Raw genomic sequence first — 16,275 nt, 5'->3', positions numbered from 1 at the left:
GATCCATGGATTAATGGTTATTTATGTCAAAAAGGTCAAATCTATTTCCTCTTGGCTTGTACCAAGTGTTGGCTGAGTTTGTGTGTGTCAGCAGAATTTCTGACAGGACTGTCAGCTGCCCTCCGGAGGAAGTTTGCTCTTCTCCCCTCTGCTCCCCTCTTCATTCACCAGAATAATTCACACTCAGCTTAAAACAAAACCAACCGCCACACATTCTTGGAGGGTGGGAGGCTGAGAAAAATGTGGAGATGGATGAAAGGATATCTGCAAGCTATAGGGGCGTGCAGATGTGGAAGTGTGCTGCAGTTTGTGCGGGATGGTGTGAGTGAGTGTGCGTACATGATTTGGTTTTTAAGCAGGGCTGAATCCTAAATCATCATTGACTAAGCCGTTGAGTCGGGAAAGGTGCCGAGGGCCAGTTTTACTGAACCTGACTAGCCTGAAAATCAGCTTAGAAAAACATAATAGACTTTCTTTGGCCTGCGGAACCAGCTGTACAGAGTTTACAACCTCAGACTTCTAATTAAATCATCAGAGACCAATCAGGCTCAGTTAAGATGCGTATATGAATATGTATCATGGCTTCAGAATCACATTTCATCCAGTTTCTGGATAAACAGTCAAGTCATTGTATACCAATTTGCAACCTGATGAGAAAAACAAAAACACCAAAGTGACTTAAATCAGCAAGATTCAAATCCTTGATGAAGTGTTATTTTGTGGCAAGCCTCCAGCAGGAACTGAGAAGAGATGAGATCTGAGATAAGACTTGTCTTTTATTGCAGAGAAACACAGAGAGATGGTTTGTGATTTGCCAGACTTTTGGCTCCACCACTAATCAGAGAGCAGGAGCAAGGTCCAGACTGCGAGCCAGCTAGTCAATGCCAGCCGACTCCCTCCCTGTATGATTACCTCCTCATTGTTCTTTTACAATGACCTTGCCTCATCACAAAATCAAGTGTTTGATTGCATCACACACCCAACTGGCTTGTTAGCTTTTATGGCAATTACTGTAGTGCATGTGTGAGTGGCTGCTGGACACATTTACGGTGGATCAAAATTCAGAGAAACTGTGTCTCGTGTAACACTGTTGTTACCTCGTGCTGGTTACATCTAAAAGTCTGTCTGTCTTGGGTCATGTTCGCACACCAAGAGGACAGTATTTCTTTAATTGGGTTGTTATTTGTTATGAATGAAAAGGCATTTATTTTCATTTTCTTTTATCAGGCAGCCAGGTCTCTGACTGCAATTTTGGCAATATAAGGAGGTGAAGCACTTGTAGCGCAATCAGCACTTAAAGGCAGATTAAGGCAACCTGGAGAAAGACTGTTGAGCAGCAGCAAATCAAACACACCCCTTTCTTCAGTGCTCCTCCAGAAGCTCCACATCCCAAACTCGCAAGAGGAAAACCACACTAACAACCACAACTGTCCAAGGAGGATAATGGCGGAATTAAGTGCATTTGTTTTGTCATAGCTGAAGCAAAACAAATGTAATATTAAATTTATCAAAGTAACAACATTAACACACAGCATTCACAACATAACAAAGTAAAAACTAGCCAGATTTAGTGATTTAGATTGTTTTTACAGAACTACAGTGACCAAAGACAGGCTTGTAAATGTGTAGTTTAGCTAACAAGGCAGATAACTTTTAATTTGACACTTAAAATTATGCATCAGTCCCACTGTGCTTGCAGCGTTGTAAAAATCACAATACAGAGCAAACAACAATGGAATTAGCATGCTAAAGTTTGTTATGTAGCCCTTAATGCATTAGTCATAAACAAAACCATTGTTGGTGTGTGTGTCAAATTTCACAACAATCTATCCAATAGCTGTTGAGACATTTTATGCAAAACCAAAATTGTCAATATCTTGGTGGCACTAGAAGAAAAGTCAAGGGATCTTCAAAGTCATTAGGATTCATCCTCTGGGAACCATGACTGTCAGTGGATAAGTGGAAACTTTGACTTGTTGATGGCATAAGACAAAAAGATAGGGGGTGAACAAGGTCATTCCACATCTGCACAAAGTTAATGGAAATCCATACAACACTTGACATATTTCAGGGTTAGACAAACCAATCAACTCTTTCATCCCTACAGTCATATTAGCAGCACCAGTGTAGCTAAAATAAAAACAAGCTGTTTACAAAGAAAAGGCATGCAACTAAAAACCAGTTCCCTCCACAGGAACTCTACCATTACCTCTACTGTATAGAGGTAGAAAAAGGAAACTGGCTGTCAACCAGCTGATATCATTTTCTTCAAAGACATGGAGTTAAACTGTATTTCACAGTTATTGCATCACTAACTTCTTGAACAGCTTCAAACTTCAAAAAACCAAGAAATAAACAACAACAAAGGTTTAGACAGCAAAGTTATCTCCAAAATCAGTATGCTGAAATTCTCTTTTTAATTAATAAATTCTTGAAGAAGAATCTCGTGGAATGAGGGCAACACTGGCCATTTGGTTGTGCAACACAAACCCTAATAAAATCTAATGATCTTGGTTGAGAACAGCTCTATGTCATCTTTTCTCACATGCAGCAGGGTTAGTATGAACAAACATCTGATACTGTGTATAACAACAAGTGTGACATTATATCTTTAGGACTGGTTGGGTGACATTTAGGAGCAGCCTGCACAGACAAACAAGTACCCTGCTGCAGCAACAACTCAGGCGTGAAGCCACGTACAGGGAAACCTGAGGACCCCACAGTGAGGGAGACAAACAAATAGACATCAGAGGAGTCCAACACAGCTAATAACACATCCCTTTGTGCCAACTGTGTTGGGCCTCACCAGCGCATATTCATTATTCAGGTGTTCCTCTCCATCTATACCACTGCTCTACCCTTACCAGTCATCCCCACCATAGATTTATAATTTATCACCCATGCCTATAAATCTTTAATTGTCTTTAGAACACCCACCGGGGATGTATAATTCAATGTTCTGTGCACCAAAAGCAAGCTCTTCTGTGAAAAATCACTATAGAAGATCCTCTGAAAAAAGGCAGGGATAATTCTCCTCATGATATTATGTAACACAAAACTACCCTGTAGATCTAACCCCCTCTAAATTATTGTCTGGGTGTTGGGCAGATGCAGAGAAAGAAGATTGATTCTTTTATTCCACCCCCCTCTGTCTGTCTGTCTGTCTGTCTGTCTGCCTCTCTAAGCTCTAATGCTTAAGCAGCACTGCGGCACAGTGATCTTCACCAGAATACAGAACCCAACTCAAGGTAAAAAATCTCTAAAAGAGTGAGTGGTCCTACAATAACATTTAGGTATATAAAATATGAACTGATTAAAAATATGCAAATTCAGGGCAATGAGTTACCCTCATGTTGTGATTTAAATGGTTTAGTGTTGTGCTGACACTTCCAGAAGATCTAATGTGATCAATAGACTGTAAAAAATAATTTGTTGCTCTATTAAAGCAAGACTACAGATTGTGTTTGCTGCTGTCTGCTGACTCAGGCACCCGCAGAAACTTTGTCCAAACACTCTGCACTTGGCTTTCTAAAGATGTTTGTCCCCTAGTAACGATCTGGCACACTACAAACCTTGGTACTGTGCCTCTTTAGTGAACTGTAAAGCTCATAAAACACAGCGTTCATAAGCTGAATTAATAGTTTGCAAAAGTTTATTGGCAGGCTGCACCACAGAGAGGCAGTTAAATGTAATTTACGTAGCATTAGTCTGAGCTGTTTGTGAGATAATGAAGCCGTCTGACTGTAAAAAGTCTTGTCACTTTTCAGATAATGTCCATCTTTTCCTGTTTGTTAATGAGAAAGTCAATGTCACACAGTAATAAAGCAGATGGATTCAAGCATGCCTATTCACAACCTTATAAACTTCTTCCTGATTATCAACTTGTTCTCATTGAATTATTATTTTGTGAACTTGGAGTTTAGAAAATGATAAAGAGAGCAATCTTTACCTTTTGATTAGAATAATAAAAAATAGTATTTGTGTAAGTTTTGAATGTTTTTGATAGCAGTTATTACTTTGCTCAGAGGAAGCATACACTCTGAGCACCTTGTTGATTTCACTTTGGTTTGTGACACATCCTGACACATTGATCATCAGAGGATTTGTGTTAGCTGTCTGCGAGGCAGCAGGAGATATGTGAGCATGTGAAAGCTTATCACTCATGAAAGGACTTGCCGGGCATTCCCGCTGTGATGACTTGCCCCATGCAGAACATTGTCTCGCCTGTCTGAATCTGTAGCTTGATCTCCCCTGTGTGGCTGTTTATCATGTGCCATTTAATATTGTCTGACTTTATCATTCTATTTTCACAAAAAATTGGTCTCAGTTTATGATGGGTGTATATACAATAAATGGGTAGGATATTAAATGTAACAATTTCATTACAGCTTGAATATGACATGAAAATAACAATCAAACCCCAAAATAGTCCAGTCTCAAATTTTCCCTTTACTGCTCCTTTATGTCCTAGAACTGGAACATGTAGCTGTGGCTTTTTGTCTTTTAGCATAATATACCTATGTAGTAATCAATAAAACTCCTTTACAAGGTTCTCATTCCAAATCGAGTCAACAGGAAACAGCGTTTTCAATCAACTCATGGCGCTAACATGATGAGATCTGAAAGGGAGCCATTGCTGGCAGTAAAAATGACTAAATATTTTGAGTGGTAATTCTGCCATCATTGTAACCTGCACTTGTACCCTGTGGGAACTGAGAACTTGACAGCCATAGCAACAATGATTAAGGAGGGCAGGCTTTAGTGAACAGTCAATAAGCTTCTTGTTATTAACAATGGGGTCTCTCAGGAACTCTGGTTATTTCACTTGAAATTTACAGATTTATGTTTCTGACCTTGGTCCTTTCTCTGGTTTAAAGTGGACAGGGCTCTGTGGGAAAGATACGTCATCAAGCATTTCAATTAGAGTAAGTTGAGGCAACAGCTGTAAGATTGTTTGCTCATGTTGCCAACACTATTCACCAAATCTGATCAAACCACACCCACAAAGTCCTAACAGCAGATTAACTGAGATTTTGAGCATCAAACCTTTGATGAACATTAAGTGAGGACTTTGAATATAAGTATATGCTTGATTGATTTGAATATGAGGGATATTTTTCAACATTCACGTATCCTCTTGGTGGTATTACCCTTAGTATAATAGCTGTTAATTTCCTCGCTGTCATTGTCAGTTAATAAATATAATGAAAAAGGAAACTCATGGTGTAAAATTCCAGATAAGATTACACTGCTGGTCAAATCAGCTGTTTGTCCCCTGCTTTTGACTCTGACTCACACACGTGCACACAGGCGCTTACAAAACAGCTGACGAAACTTTGACCTGCATGTTTTTTTAATTTTCACAACATCAGGACACTGAGGAGAAAGCAGGTTACAAAGGTCTTTCCAGGTTGTGTGCGCAGTTGTCACACATAACCTCACCCTGGAATTTAATACACCAAGACACATGTCCTGTCAATATTTTACTCAACATACTCTTTAATCCTCTGTTGTCCTTGTATTCTCTGACTCTTTCTTTTCTCTGTCACTTATTGTCCATGTTTGACCCTTGCACCCTGTAAGCCGGCACATACTCTCTCATGTTGCTTTTGCTGTGTGAGTGATATCACCACCACTGCATGTGACATGGAAAGAGTGCCAAAGCTGTTACTTGAGTTTAATCTGAGGAGCTGGCCTGACCAGAAGAAGAAGCCTGATGGCTTCAGTTTGACCACTACAGGTATGGCAGATTTTTACATATGATATAATGTGTTCTGATTTTGCTGTGAATATCCCTGCCTTGTATTGCAAGCTTTTGGGGTCATGATCCAGATTTGGGTCCAGACCACACAGAAGGTGGGTAATCTCCATAATTAAAATGCTTGAAAATCCTTTCTAAACAGGTTTTCCTGCAGTCTATGAAACTCAACTATTATTATGAGTACTATCTATTTTTCATCAGGAATTGAGCTAAATCCTGTCATGCATGGTAAATCTCTTTTCCTAGACAGGTCTGTCAAAGATGTCCAAGAATGGCCTCTTGTTATAAATAAAAAAATCTATATATGACATACTGAAAATTAAAATAAAGCATTCATACATCTATGAATGCTTATAATGGAAGATTTTTTATGAATGAAGTTACAAATACAATACCATAAACAATAGTACGTCAAACACTACTATATGCAGTGTAATGATTAGTCAGGATAGATTTTTTTTTTTTTTTTTACAGCGGTTGGATGAGTCTCAGTTATGACTTAACTGTTAACTGGGAAAAATATGCTACTGTTGCTTAAATGAACTTTTTGACCCATTTTGAACACAACATTGATATGCACAATAATTTTAGATTAGAATAGATCTTTGTCATTGTGCTCAGAATAATGAAATGAATCTGTAGGTTTTTATGGTATCTATAGGTTCTGATGTTTAGCAATAAGATGTGACTTACAATCAGGACTCTGTGCAGGCCAGCAGAGAAAGAAAGACAAGGAAAAGACATTTCTTTACTTCATAGAACTGGCTGTGTGCAGAGGGTGTATTGTTATGCTGAAAGAGCAAAGTCCTTTCTCAAACTGTTAAAAGCACACTATTGTCTAAATGATCCATGCACTGTATGTTGCAGCATTAAAATTTACCTTAATATCAAAGAACAGCATCAGTCCAAAACTGCACAAAAGCAAGTGCTGTAGATTTAAGTTCTGTAAAAGTGGCATTACTGCAATATAAAATACTTCATTACGATTAAAAGCCTTACATTGAAAATGTCACATGAGTAAAAGTATGCAGGTATAATTAGCAAAGATTTTCTGTCAAATAAATCAAATCAAATCAAGTCGAGAAAAAAATTACACAAAATGGGAATATAACAAGTACAAATACCTCAAATTTATATTTAAGTTCAGTACAGTGGTTGAATGTATTTATATATACATTCAATGACTGACAAAAAAATGTGGGCAGGGTGTCCACATATTTTGGATTAGCAAAGTAAATCCATTTGATTTCTATTATGATTGAATCCATTTGTTAGTCTGTAAATGTTGATGGTTACTGCAAAAAAGATTTAAAAACTAACAATCTAAATGTTTTTTTTTTTTTTTTCCCAGATATCTGAGTGTAGCAGAAACCAGTGCAGATTAACATGGACTCTGCAGTGAAGGTTCGAAAGGAGAGAGTAGCTGCGGCACCACCAGCAGCCCCCGACGGTGGCTATGCCTGGTTCGTCTTACTCTCCTGCTTCTTAGTCTTTGGTCTGACCTTTGGGGTCATTAAGGCCTTTGGTGTATTCTATGTTGAGATACACCAATACTTTGAAACCACAGCAACAGGAACATCATGGATCACCTCTATTGCTGTGGCTACCATTCACGTCATAGGTAATTATGAGCTTTTGTTTTATAATAAGAATCATAAAAAAACTTTCAAATATTATCTAATGTATTAATCTATTTAAAGAACATAGTGTATACACTGGTATATTACATAATTCATAGCCCATTACCCTCCACTTTTATTAACCTTGATGTCAAATCCTTCAGATGACTCAGCACAAACTCTGACTCCTTGAGTGTCTGACCACCAGGTGGCTCTCTCCTACATCTTAAAAAACAAAAAAACATTAAACACCAGGTCATCTGATGTGTTGACTGAATTGCACCAACTTTTTTTTTCAAAACTGATTGCTTTTTGATCTCCAGTATTCGGATGATGTGGGTAAACTAAATTGTTACCTGCTGCAAATGTAGGCCTACTCAGACACTAAACTAAGTGACACTAAGATTCATTTTAAAACCCTTAAACCTCTTAACTCTTATGTGGTTTAACTTAAAGTCTATCTTCACTGGGAATATTGATCAAACAGGATTATATTTCAACATCTTCATTTAAGCATTTGAAAATGAATAGGCTTACCTGCTGTGAAGTGCTTAATGTACTGCAATTTTGTTGCCCTGAATAGATTTATTCTTCTGTATATATGATGAATAGGATTATGTATATATGCTCAATAGGATTATATATACATGTCCTGGGTGTCCCTCTACAGCTCCTGTAGCGTCTGCTCTTAGTGCTCGCTACAGCCATCGTTCTGTGGTGATGATGGGTGGACTGATTTGCAGCTTAGGAGTCGTGATTGGGGCTTTTTCTCGTAATGTGATTGACCTCTACCTAACAGTGGGGTTCCTAAATGGTAAGTGGTTAGATGCAGACGTGCAAACACATGATAAAAATCCCAAAACATACACACAAAATATGATATTTACTGGTGTCCTCTGCTGCAGGTTTTGGTTATGCATTAACCTGGACCCCCACAGTGACCATGCTGGGTTTGTACTTTGAGAAAAGGCGTCCGATGGCCAACGCCTTAGCCAGCGCTGGAGAGTGCATCCTTACTTTTGTCCTAACACCCCTGTTCCAGCTGTTGATTGACAGTTACTCATGGAGGGGTGCTTTACTGATCCTGGGGGGTCTGCAGCTCAACCTGTGTGTGTGTGGGATGCTGTTGAGGCCCCTAAAAGCCCCCAGAGACATGACTTGTGTCAGTGAGGTCAAAGCAGAAGAGCATGGCTTTTTGCAAGAACTGCTTTCAAACGAGGACTCAAGCAAACCAAACTGTCAAGAGACAGAGGAGCTGAGAATATGTGAGGGGTCTGATCAGGGGACAGTCATGGTATGTCTTCAGGATTCTGAAGAGACACCTAATTCAGCTAAAGACTCAAACTGCAGCAGGGCTGAATTAAGGACCACAATCCTGCGCTACGTAGATTATACCCTCATCACCAATGCTCGATTCATGGTCTACTCAATGTTTGGAGTGTTTGCTGCTCTGGGTTTCTTTGCTCCAGCTCTGTTCCTGGTTCCTTATGCTCGCAGTAAGGGGATTGAGGAGTACCAGGCTGCTGCACTAATGTCCATCTCTGCAGTGCTGGACCTATTTGGAAGGGTGTTCTTTGGCTGGGTGGCAAACCTGAGACTGGTGGAGACGGTACGTTCAGTTTAGGAAAGCTGTATCAATCTTCTCTTGTAAATATCAGCAAGAAAAAAGGAGCACTCTATTGCCTATATGAAGAGTGTGCAGGTAGGTGTCAAGGCCACATCACTGCAACAGCTGATGAACAGTCTGTTTCCTTTGTTTCTGTTCCTACCAGGTGCAACAGCTGACAGTTACAGTGATTCTCCTGGGTACTGTGTTACTCCTCTGCCCGCTGGCCTCCTCGTTCGTAGAGTTAGCTGCTTTCAGTGCAGCTTACGGCCTGGTGTATGGTGCCACAGTCTCCATCCACATCACTGTGCTGGCTGAGGTTGTGGGCATCCACAGGCTCGGAAGTGCATTGGGGTTTTTCATGCTCATACGCAGCAGTGGAGGCCTGCTTGGACCGCCCATCGCTGGTGAGTGAAAAAGAGGCTTTGATAGTCAACTGCAAGTTCACAGTGATCCTACTGTGCATATCAAAAAGAAATGGATTTCAGCTTTGAGTCGTTGCTGTAATATTCCCTGTGATCCGCTCCACCATGCTAACTGGCTGCGATAACAGGAAATAAACAAGAAGCTTCACAGAGTAGAGTATTTAATTTATCATGTGTTAACATTCTGTTAACAGAAGATATTCAAATCACTGACTCAAGGTTACAGTGTCTGTCATTCTCCTGGTCCTATTCTTCCAACACATTAAATTGCACAATGAGCTTACACACTGTTCTCCAGCCCAGTGAGCCTATTCAATCAAAATGAGATTTTTATACCTTCCTGGCATGTGGCCACTACCCTTCAATTAATCATGGATTTTGTAAATGGTCCATCCCACAGGATACAGATGGTTTATATTCAAAGAGCAGCTATGGAAAAATTATAATATCGTGATGTTTTATGGTTGTGTTAATTTCATGGCAGATCACCTCCCAAAGATTCTTTTTTTTCTGTTAAATGAAGTTTCTTCCTCACTGACTTTCCATTCTGTTATTTGAGACATTTAACCAAACTCTGTGTTTGTACACTGTGGTAGAACAGTTATTGATAACATAATAACAAAAGTAGAAATAGCCAAAACATGTTGTAAATACTAAATAGGATTTTTTTTTTTTCTGAGACCTCTGAGCTGTAGTAACTGTTCACATTATAAAATTTGTGAACCAGTTCGTACGCATGTACACATCCAGCATATATGGAGTTTGTGTGAACTTGACAACTGTGCTACCTGTCAACTCCTGAGAAAACTGCCAGACTCTTTAGCTGCTAAAAGCTCCACTACTTTCACCAGACCATTGGCAAACTTTGTCTGTCTGCCATGTGGTGCTAGGCAGGTACAGTGTGCAGTGGGTTTGTAGAGATTTTCTGCTGGAAACAGTGGCCTGCTGATGCTGAAAATAACACTGATGAGAGTGGTTGGAGTGAACCAAAACATTAAAGGTGCAGGGCAGAAACAATAAGCTGAAAGATGGTTAATTGCTCTGTAGAACTGAGGGAATGTCTGTGGGTTCAAGTGACCACTTTCACATACACACAATCGTTTGAGCCATTCTTAAAATAGAAATATTGATTACAGCAGCTTTAAGTCATGGCAATATTATATTATAGACATCTTCCTAATATGATGTTTTGCATAACCCACATCTCACTATTATAGTATAAAATAATTATTTCATGCTTTTCATGATGTACATTTTCGACTTCATAAATAGTGGGGAAAATTAATTGAGGATAACGACTCTTACTTGAGTGTGGGTGTAATATTTTGTATCCCACTGTTCCTCTATAACACAATTAATTGCGGCTCGAGCACATCCCAGATGTGTTAGCTACTTTGGCAATCTGTTTGCAGTTATCTTCATTGATCTGTTCTCTTGTGAAAAATAAAAATAGTCAGCTATTAAAGTAAAATGGCAGTTAAAATACCACTTGTACACATAGAAGGTAGAAAAAAAAACTTTCCTGTCCTCTCTTTGTGCAAACCGTCACAAACTGCAGCCCCAACACAGACAGCACTGTCCTACAGCAGCGAGCATTTGAACCTGATTATTGAAGTTGCGACTGGTTTTCATACACAACTCCAAACAATAGAAGTAAACACAGTCTGAAAAACACCCAGCTTGACTTTGGCACCCAGGCACAGCCATCCCTGCCAGAAAGTGTCCCGCCTCTGAGCACAGCCAGCAGTAAATCAGCCAGGGAAACCTCTCCAACAGTGTGTGTGTGTGTGTGGGGGGGCACATTCATCTGTGGACTTCCAAGAAGTCCTGTTAAGTGTAGCAAAAAAACAGGGAATGAGAGTGATTAGAATTTGTGAATTGGAGTCCGTTGTCACTGGCCTTATTTATCAGGAAAACCTTAGAAAACATTAACAAACACCTCTCACCCCCCTCTCCTTGCTCTTTTGCACTTTCATTCCGCATTTTCTTTTTAATATCTCCATTAGTCTCGGTTTAATAAGTTCTTAAAAACCATCTAATTTAGATTAAAGTGATACAACCATGTGTAAATGTTAAATTTAAGACAATGCTAAAGGCTGACAATGACCTCAAATCAAGTTAAGCACTAATTGAAGTGATGTAGATACAAATGTAGCCTGTGGTGTCCTATTTATAACTTAACATGGTCCCTCTGACACAGAGCCTATTTCTAACTTATTTACTGTACCGTTCAGTACTTTGAGTACTTTGAAGAGCAGAGTTGATGGATGTTGAGGATGCATCAAAGCGTTCTAATTATGCTTCCTTCACAGGAGGAAAGCATTGCCGCCTTAGGATGAAATTAATCTTTATGCAAGCCTCCTCTCCTTTTCTCTGCCTCTGTCTTTTGCCTCATTTGTAACTATCTGCTATTAAATGAAGCCGAAATGATAACGTAATTGTGATTTAGCCAGCATGGGCAAAGTCCCGTCAGGAATAAAATATGTGCCTTACTGGGCCAAAGCTGCAAATCATTTACACGTGTACTTTTCATTTCAGGATTCTTCATTGATAAGATGAGCGACTACGGGACAGGTTTCCTCATGGCAGGGGTGGCCCTCATTGTCTCCGCCCTGTTCCTGCTCCTCCTCCATCAGATGAACCGCAGGGGTCAGGGGTCACACACCAAGGATAGACAAAATGTGACAAAATGCAATGAAGACAAAGAGCTGGGCACGACATGAAACTGTTTCTGTTGCTGATGGACGCTGAGTTGAATCTCAAGATCACAGTCAAAAAGTGGAACATTTATAGTAAAGAGCGAGGCAGTGTTTTTTTTCTGATGGAGAAATGAAGTGGAGTTCAGAGGTCTAAAGAAATTGTCACATGAAGAATCATCTGCTAGGCCTCGACGGGTGTCTGCCTGGAGGTGATTATGTGGATGGTTTGGAGCTAGCATCACACAGACCACAGACAGTGTGTGCTCTGTGTATAGGAAATGATCCTTTAGAGACGGTTTGCACAGTACTAAAATGATCAGTTCTGCAGGTGCATTATAAGTCTGTGGGCAATTTAAAAACACTTTGTTTGTTGACCAAACTGCAACCGAGATACTTTGAAAGCACAAGAAACTTGGAGAAACAAGCAACTTTTTGAACCTTATGAAAGATTCAAGAAAGAATCTTTCATAAAATAAGAGCATACTTGTTTTATCAATGTTTTGTCAGTAGCTCTTGGTTGAAACATAGTGACTGAAATATTTGCTAAATGTGATGCATCATTTTTCTTGAAACTTTGCCAGTTGATAATTGAATTTCTAATGCATATATTTGGTCAACTGTGAAAATGAATGTTATTCATTTAAAACATTTAAATCAACATGTTTAAATACTTAATGCTTTGCAAAGTCAATACTGTTGTGTAATCTTAAAGTATTGTTTTTTTCTGAGACAAAATGTTAATAATACGGGAAGGTCTTTTTTCAACATGAAACATAAGTTAAAGCCCTCCTCCCAACCCCACTTTTATACAGTCCCTCATGTGTTCATATTGAACACTGACCTCTGGAATTCCTTAAACTGTAGAAACATGCTACAAATTCCTACAAAGGAAGCTGTATTTTTATGTCACACAGGTACAAAACTTGACAGAAATGTGACAATCAGAGAGTATCATGAATTTTAACTGGAACATGTGTTTTACATGTTTTACATATGTTCTCCTTTATTGCATAAGTGCCATGCATGGATGAATACTAGGCTTCACAGTGAAAATGTAACTATGGCTCCCTCCAGTGAGAAGATACTAATGTTGCATTTGCAACCTTTACAGCTGCAGGGCTGAGCTGAAAAATGTGGATATATGCAGATATCATACCACTGGAAAGACTAGGGAATTACAGTTATAAACAAAACAGTCACAGTACAGTAAGTTGCATCAGCTTTTTTGGATCAGTGATTAAAACCTAAGCAAAATATACAAAGCATGCTCCTTTAAATATACAAGCCAATTTTTAACAGCCTTTAAAAGTGACCTGACATGTTCAATTAGACTGTTGAAACCATAAAATAACTTCTATATGGTTCAGTGAATTTATTTCAAAGTTATGTCCCAGTGCAGCCTGAAAACAATAAGGGAAAAGCATTTCATCATTTTCTTCCTCTGCTGCAGAATGTTTGGTATGTGCAACCATCAAGAAAACTAGCTTTCATAACCCCGAAGCAACAAGAGGCGCCAGATAAACATCTTCAACCTGGTGTAATGCAAATATAACAAGTGTAAATAAACATGTCACTCTCTATAAACCTGCAATAACAAACTCTTAACTGAGATTTACAAACAGTGGGCCACACTGAAATTCCCCCCCTGCACTAATAGACGCAAGATACACATACACCCACACACACACACCCATACACACACCAAAGGAAAGAGACTGCAGAAAAAAAAAAATTACCACAACAAGAGAGCTAGTCACAAAATACCACAAGCCTTTGATCTGCCAGACAGGAACAAAGACATAATCCATGTTTCATAGAAACTCTACATGAAAACCAAACACACACTCACGCATGCACTCACACACACACACACACACACACACTCACAGTATGCAACGGTTGACTGCCAAGAGGGGGAGGCGGCCACCTATTATCAGGGAGAAGAAGACTGCCGGTTCAAAATTATCATCGGATTTCCAATCCAGTGAACCCAACGTCTACTGTTACTTGATATGTGAGGAAGTTTGATCTTTTAATAGCATATCAGCCTGCCTGAAATCCCTAAAGCCATTAACTCTCTGTGCTGCATATGAAAGGAACAACATGTCTATGCAATGAACAAAAGAAGATAATGTGGAGTTACACACCACTTTTTTTTTTTTTATTAATCAAGCTGATAAATGAATAAATCCTAAAATGTGAATTAAACACTGTTTATGTTCATTCTTGACCTCTCAGTACATGCAAAGTCACAAGGAGAACTACCTACCCAGAGGAGATTTGTACAGTTTATAATGAAAGTCTAAAGTAACCCAGATTACGTCATTGTGATATCATCAGGGTTATGTCAGCTTGGGCCTGGAGCATGAAGGGCCTAATGAGAAATGCTACTGAGTTGCATTATGGGAAATGTAGGATACAGCATTTTGGAGGCTTGACCCATACTAGCAACCAAAAGTCAAGATATCTCCACCTCACTGTTCTGTTTTTGGTTTTTGTTTTTGTTTTTGTTTTTTTTAATGGCTCCCTTGAGTCCCCCTTAATTGAATGAAAGTGCAGTTCTAAATCACTGGAGCACCTCTTAACAGCATAGTCTTAACTCAAAGGTTTGCATGCTGCTTGATGTTTGTTCATGTACAGAGAGTTTGTGAGAGAAGCCCATGTGTTTTAACTTAACTTCTAGCAAGTAAGTGGGACAAATTCACGTTTCACCCGGCCCCCAACTCCCCGCACTGGTGTGTATATGTGTTTGTGTGTATGTGGAGCAGCAGGGATATGGGACCGTCTACATTTGACCCTGTCAGCATCAACTCCAATAAAACAGAAAGCACAGGAAGAGCTTTGAAGTCAGACAGGACTTATTGAAGTGCCTCCTGGTCACTTTAACCCCACATTGGAACCCTTGGGCACAGAGTCACTATAGAAACAGTTAAAATAGTTTTTAAGTTTTATTCTTTTCTCTTCTCCTCCTTTTTCTTTTTTTAAAGCCAACCTTGCTCCAAGGGGTCAAGTTGAGGAATGCTGCATAGGTACCTGAGTTCAAAGTGCTCGGTAGCAGGACGAGAAGGAGAAGAGGTATTGAAGGAGGAGGAGGATTGAGAGGAATAGGTGGAAAACAAAAACAGGAGAGCAAGGGAGAGGAGAGGCCAGATGATAGCTGCATGTCAAAGAGGAGAAACCAGCTGGGAAAAAGTTGGGAGAGGAAAAAACGAAGAGGGAAACTTAAAACTGTAGAGGAGCAGAAGAGGGGAGAGGAAAAGTAGGTAAGCTACAGTAGAAAAAGAGCAAAGGAAAATGATAAGAGCTGAGAGGAGAAGGAAGAAAGACAAGGAGAATTACAGAAAAGAAGCAATTACTGGAGAAACCCTCAGAGCTACTTGAGTACAGTCAGAGTCTGTGCTGGTGAGGGCCATTAGGGGATAAAGCATAATGATACAGGAATGAAATAGTCATAAAGGGAAAGAAGAGATCGGGCATGGCTCTAACCACCTCACTGATTAGAAGAGGAGAGAAAGATATGCTGGTAATAAGAAATGATTAGTATAGCTACAGGGGGTTTAGCTTAATGAGCGTAACTAGCAACCAGACCCACACAGCACCTCAAGAAAACAGGTTATTGCTTTAAACACAGACAATTCCATGTGCATATGGTCTGCTGATGACTGAAGATTCTGGAAAATGTGTTTTTTCTGGATGATTTTCCAGAATATAATTCAAAATCAGCCTTTATTTGTTTGGAGAAGGCCAAAAACTCCACTCCAGAGTCCACAGCTTCAGCCCCTAAACACTGCCAATAAAAAAGCTCCAGGAATGTTTTTATTTTCAAAGACTCTGACCCGGTGCAAGTTCAACAGATCATTTCAGTTTACAAGATTTTGGCTATATAAGCATGGGTTCTACATATAAACACACTATTTTTTCTGATTTACTGGAAATTAGTGAGGGAAGAGTAGATGGGTGTTTGGTCTTCGTGAACTCTTCTTTGTCTCTCAAGCATTTATCAACCCATCTCCATTTCTTCTGTGCTCCAGTTTTCCCCACGATCTTCCTCATCTTCTCTTATTTTTCCATCTGCCAGTGCCAGCCCTCATCCTCTAACATCTGTCCCACTTTAACTCATCAGGGTCATTGTGTTGCCATACCTCACATATCGCTTAAAAAGGTA

General features: G+C 39.5%; 1 protein-coding gene across 1 annotated transcript; it reads left to right on the top strand.

Moving 5' to 3' along the window:
- Positions 1-5,200: 5,200 nt before the first annotated feature.
- Positions 5,201-14,279, top strand: si:dkey-246g23.4 (uncharacterized protein LOC559426 homolog). Its single transcript, XM_018703495.2, has 6 exons — positions 5,201-5,740; positions 7,113-7,382; positions 8,051-8,194; positions 8,286-8,989; positions 9,153-9,393; positions 11,950-14,279. The coding sequence occupies exons 2-6, from the start codon at positions 7,148-7,150 to the stop codon at positions 12,132-12,134; spliced, it is 1,509 nt and encodes a 502-aa protein (XP_018559011.1). The 5' UTR covers positions 5,201-5,740; positions 7,113-7,147; the 3' UTR covers positions 12,135-14,279.
- Positions 14,280-16,275: the final 1,996 nt, after the last annotated feature.

This window comes from Lates calcarifer, linkage group LG10 (genome assembly GCF_001640805.2).
Source record: "Lates calcarifer isolate ASB-BC8 linkage group LG10, TLL_Latcal_v3, whole genome shotgun sequence".
Classification (NCBI taxonomy): domain Eukaryota; kingdom Metazoa; phylum Chordata; class Actinopteri; family Centropomidae; genus Lates; species Lates calcarifer.
Note: the sequence above shows the minus strand (reverse complement) of the source record. Positions and strands in the feature narration are given on the sequence as shown.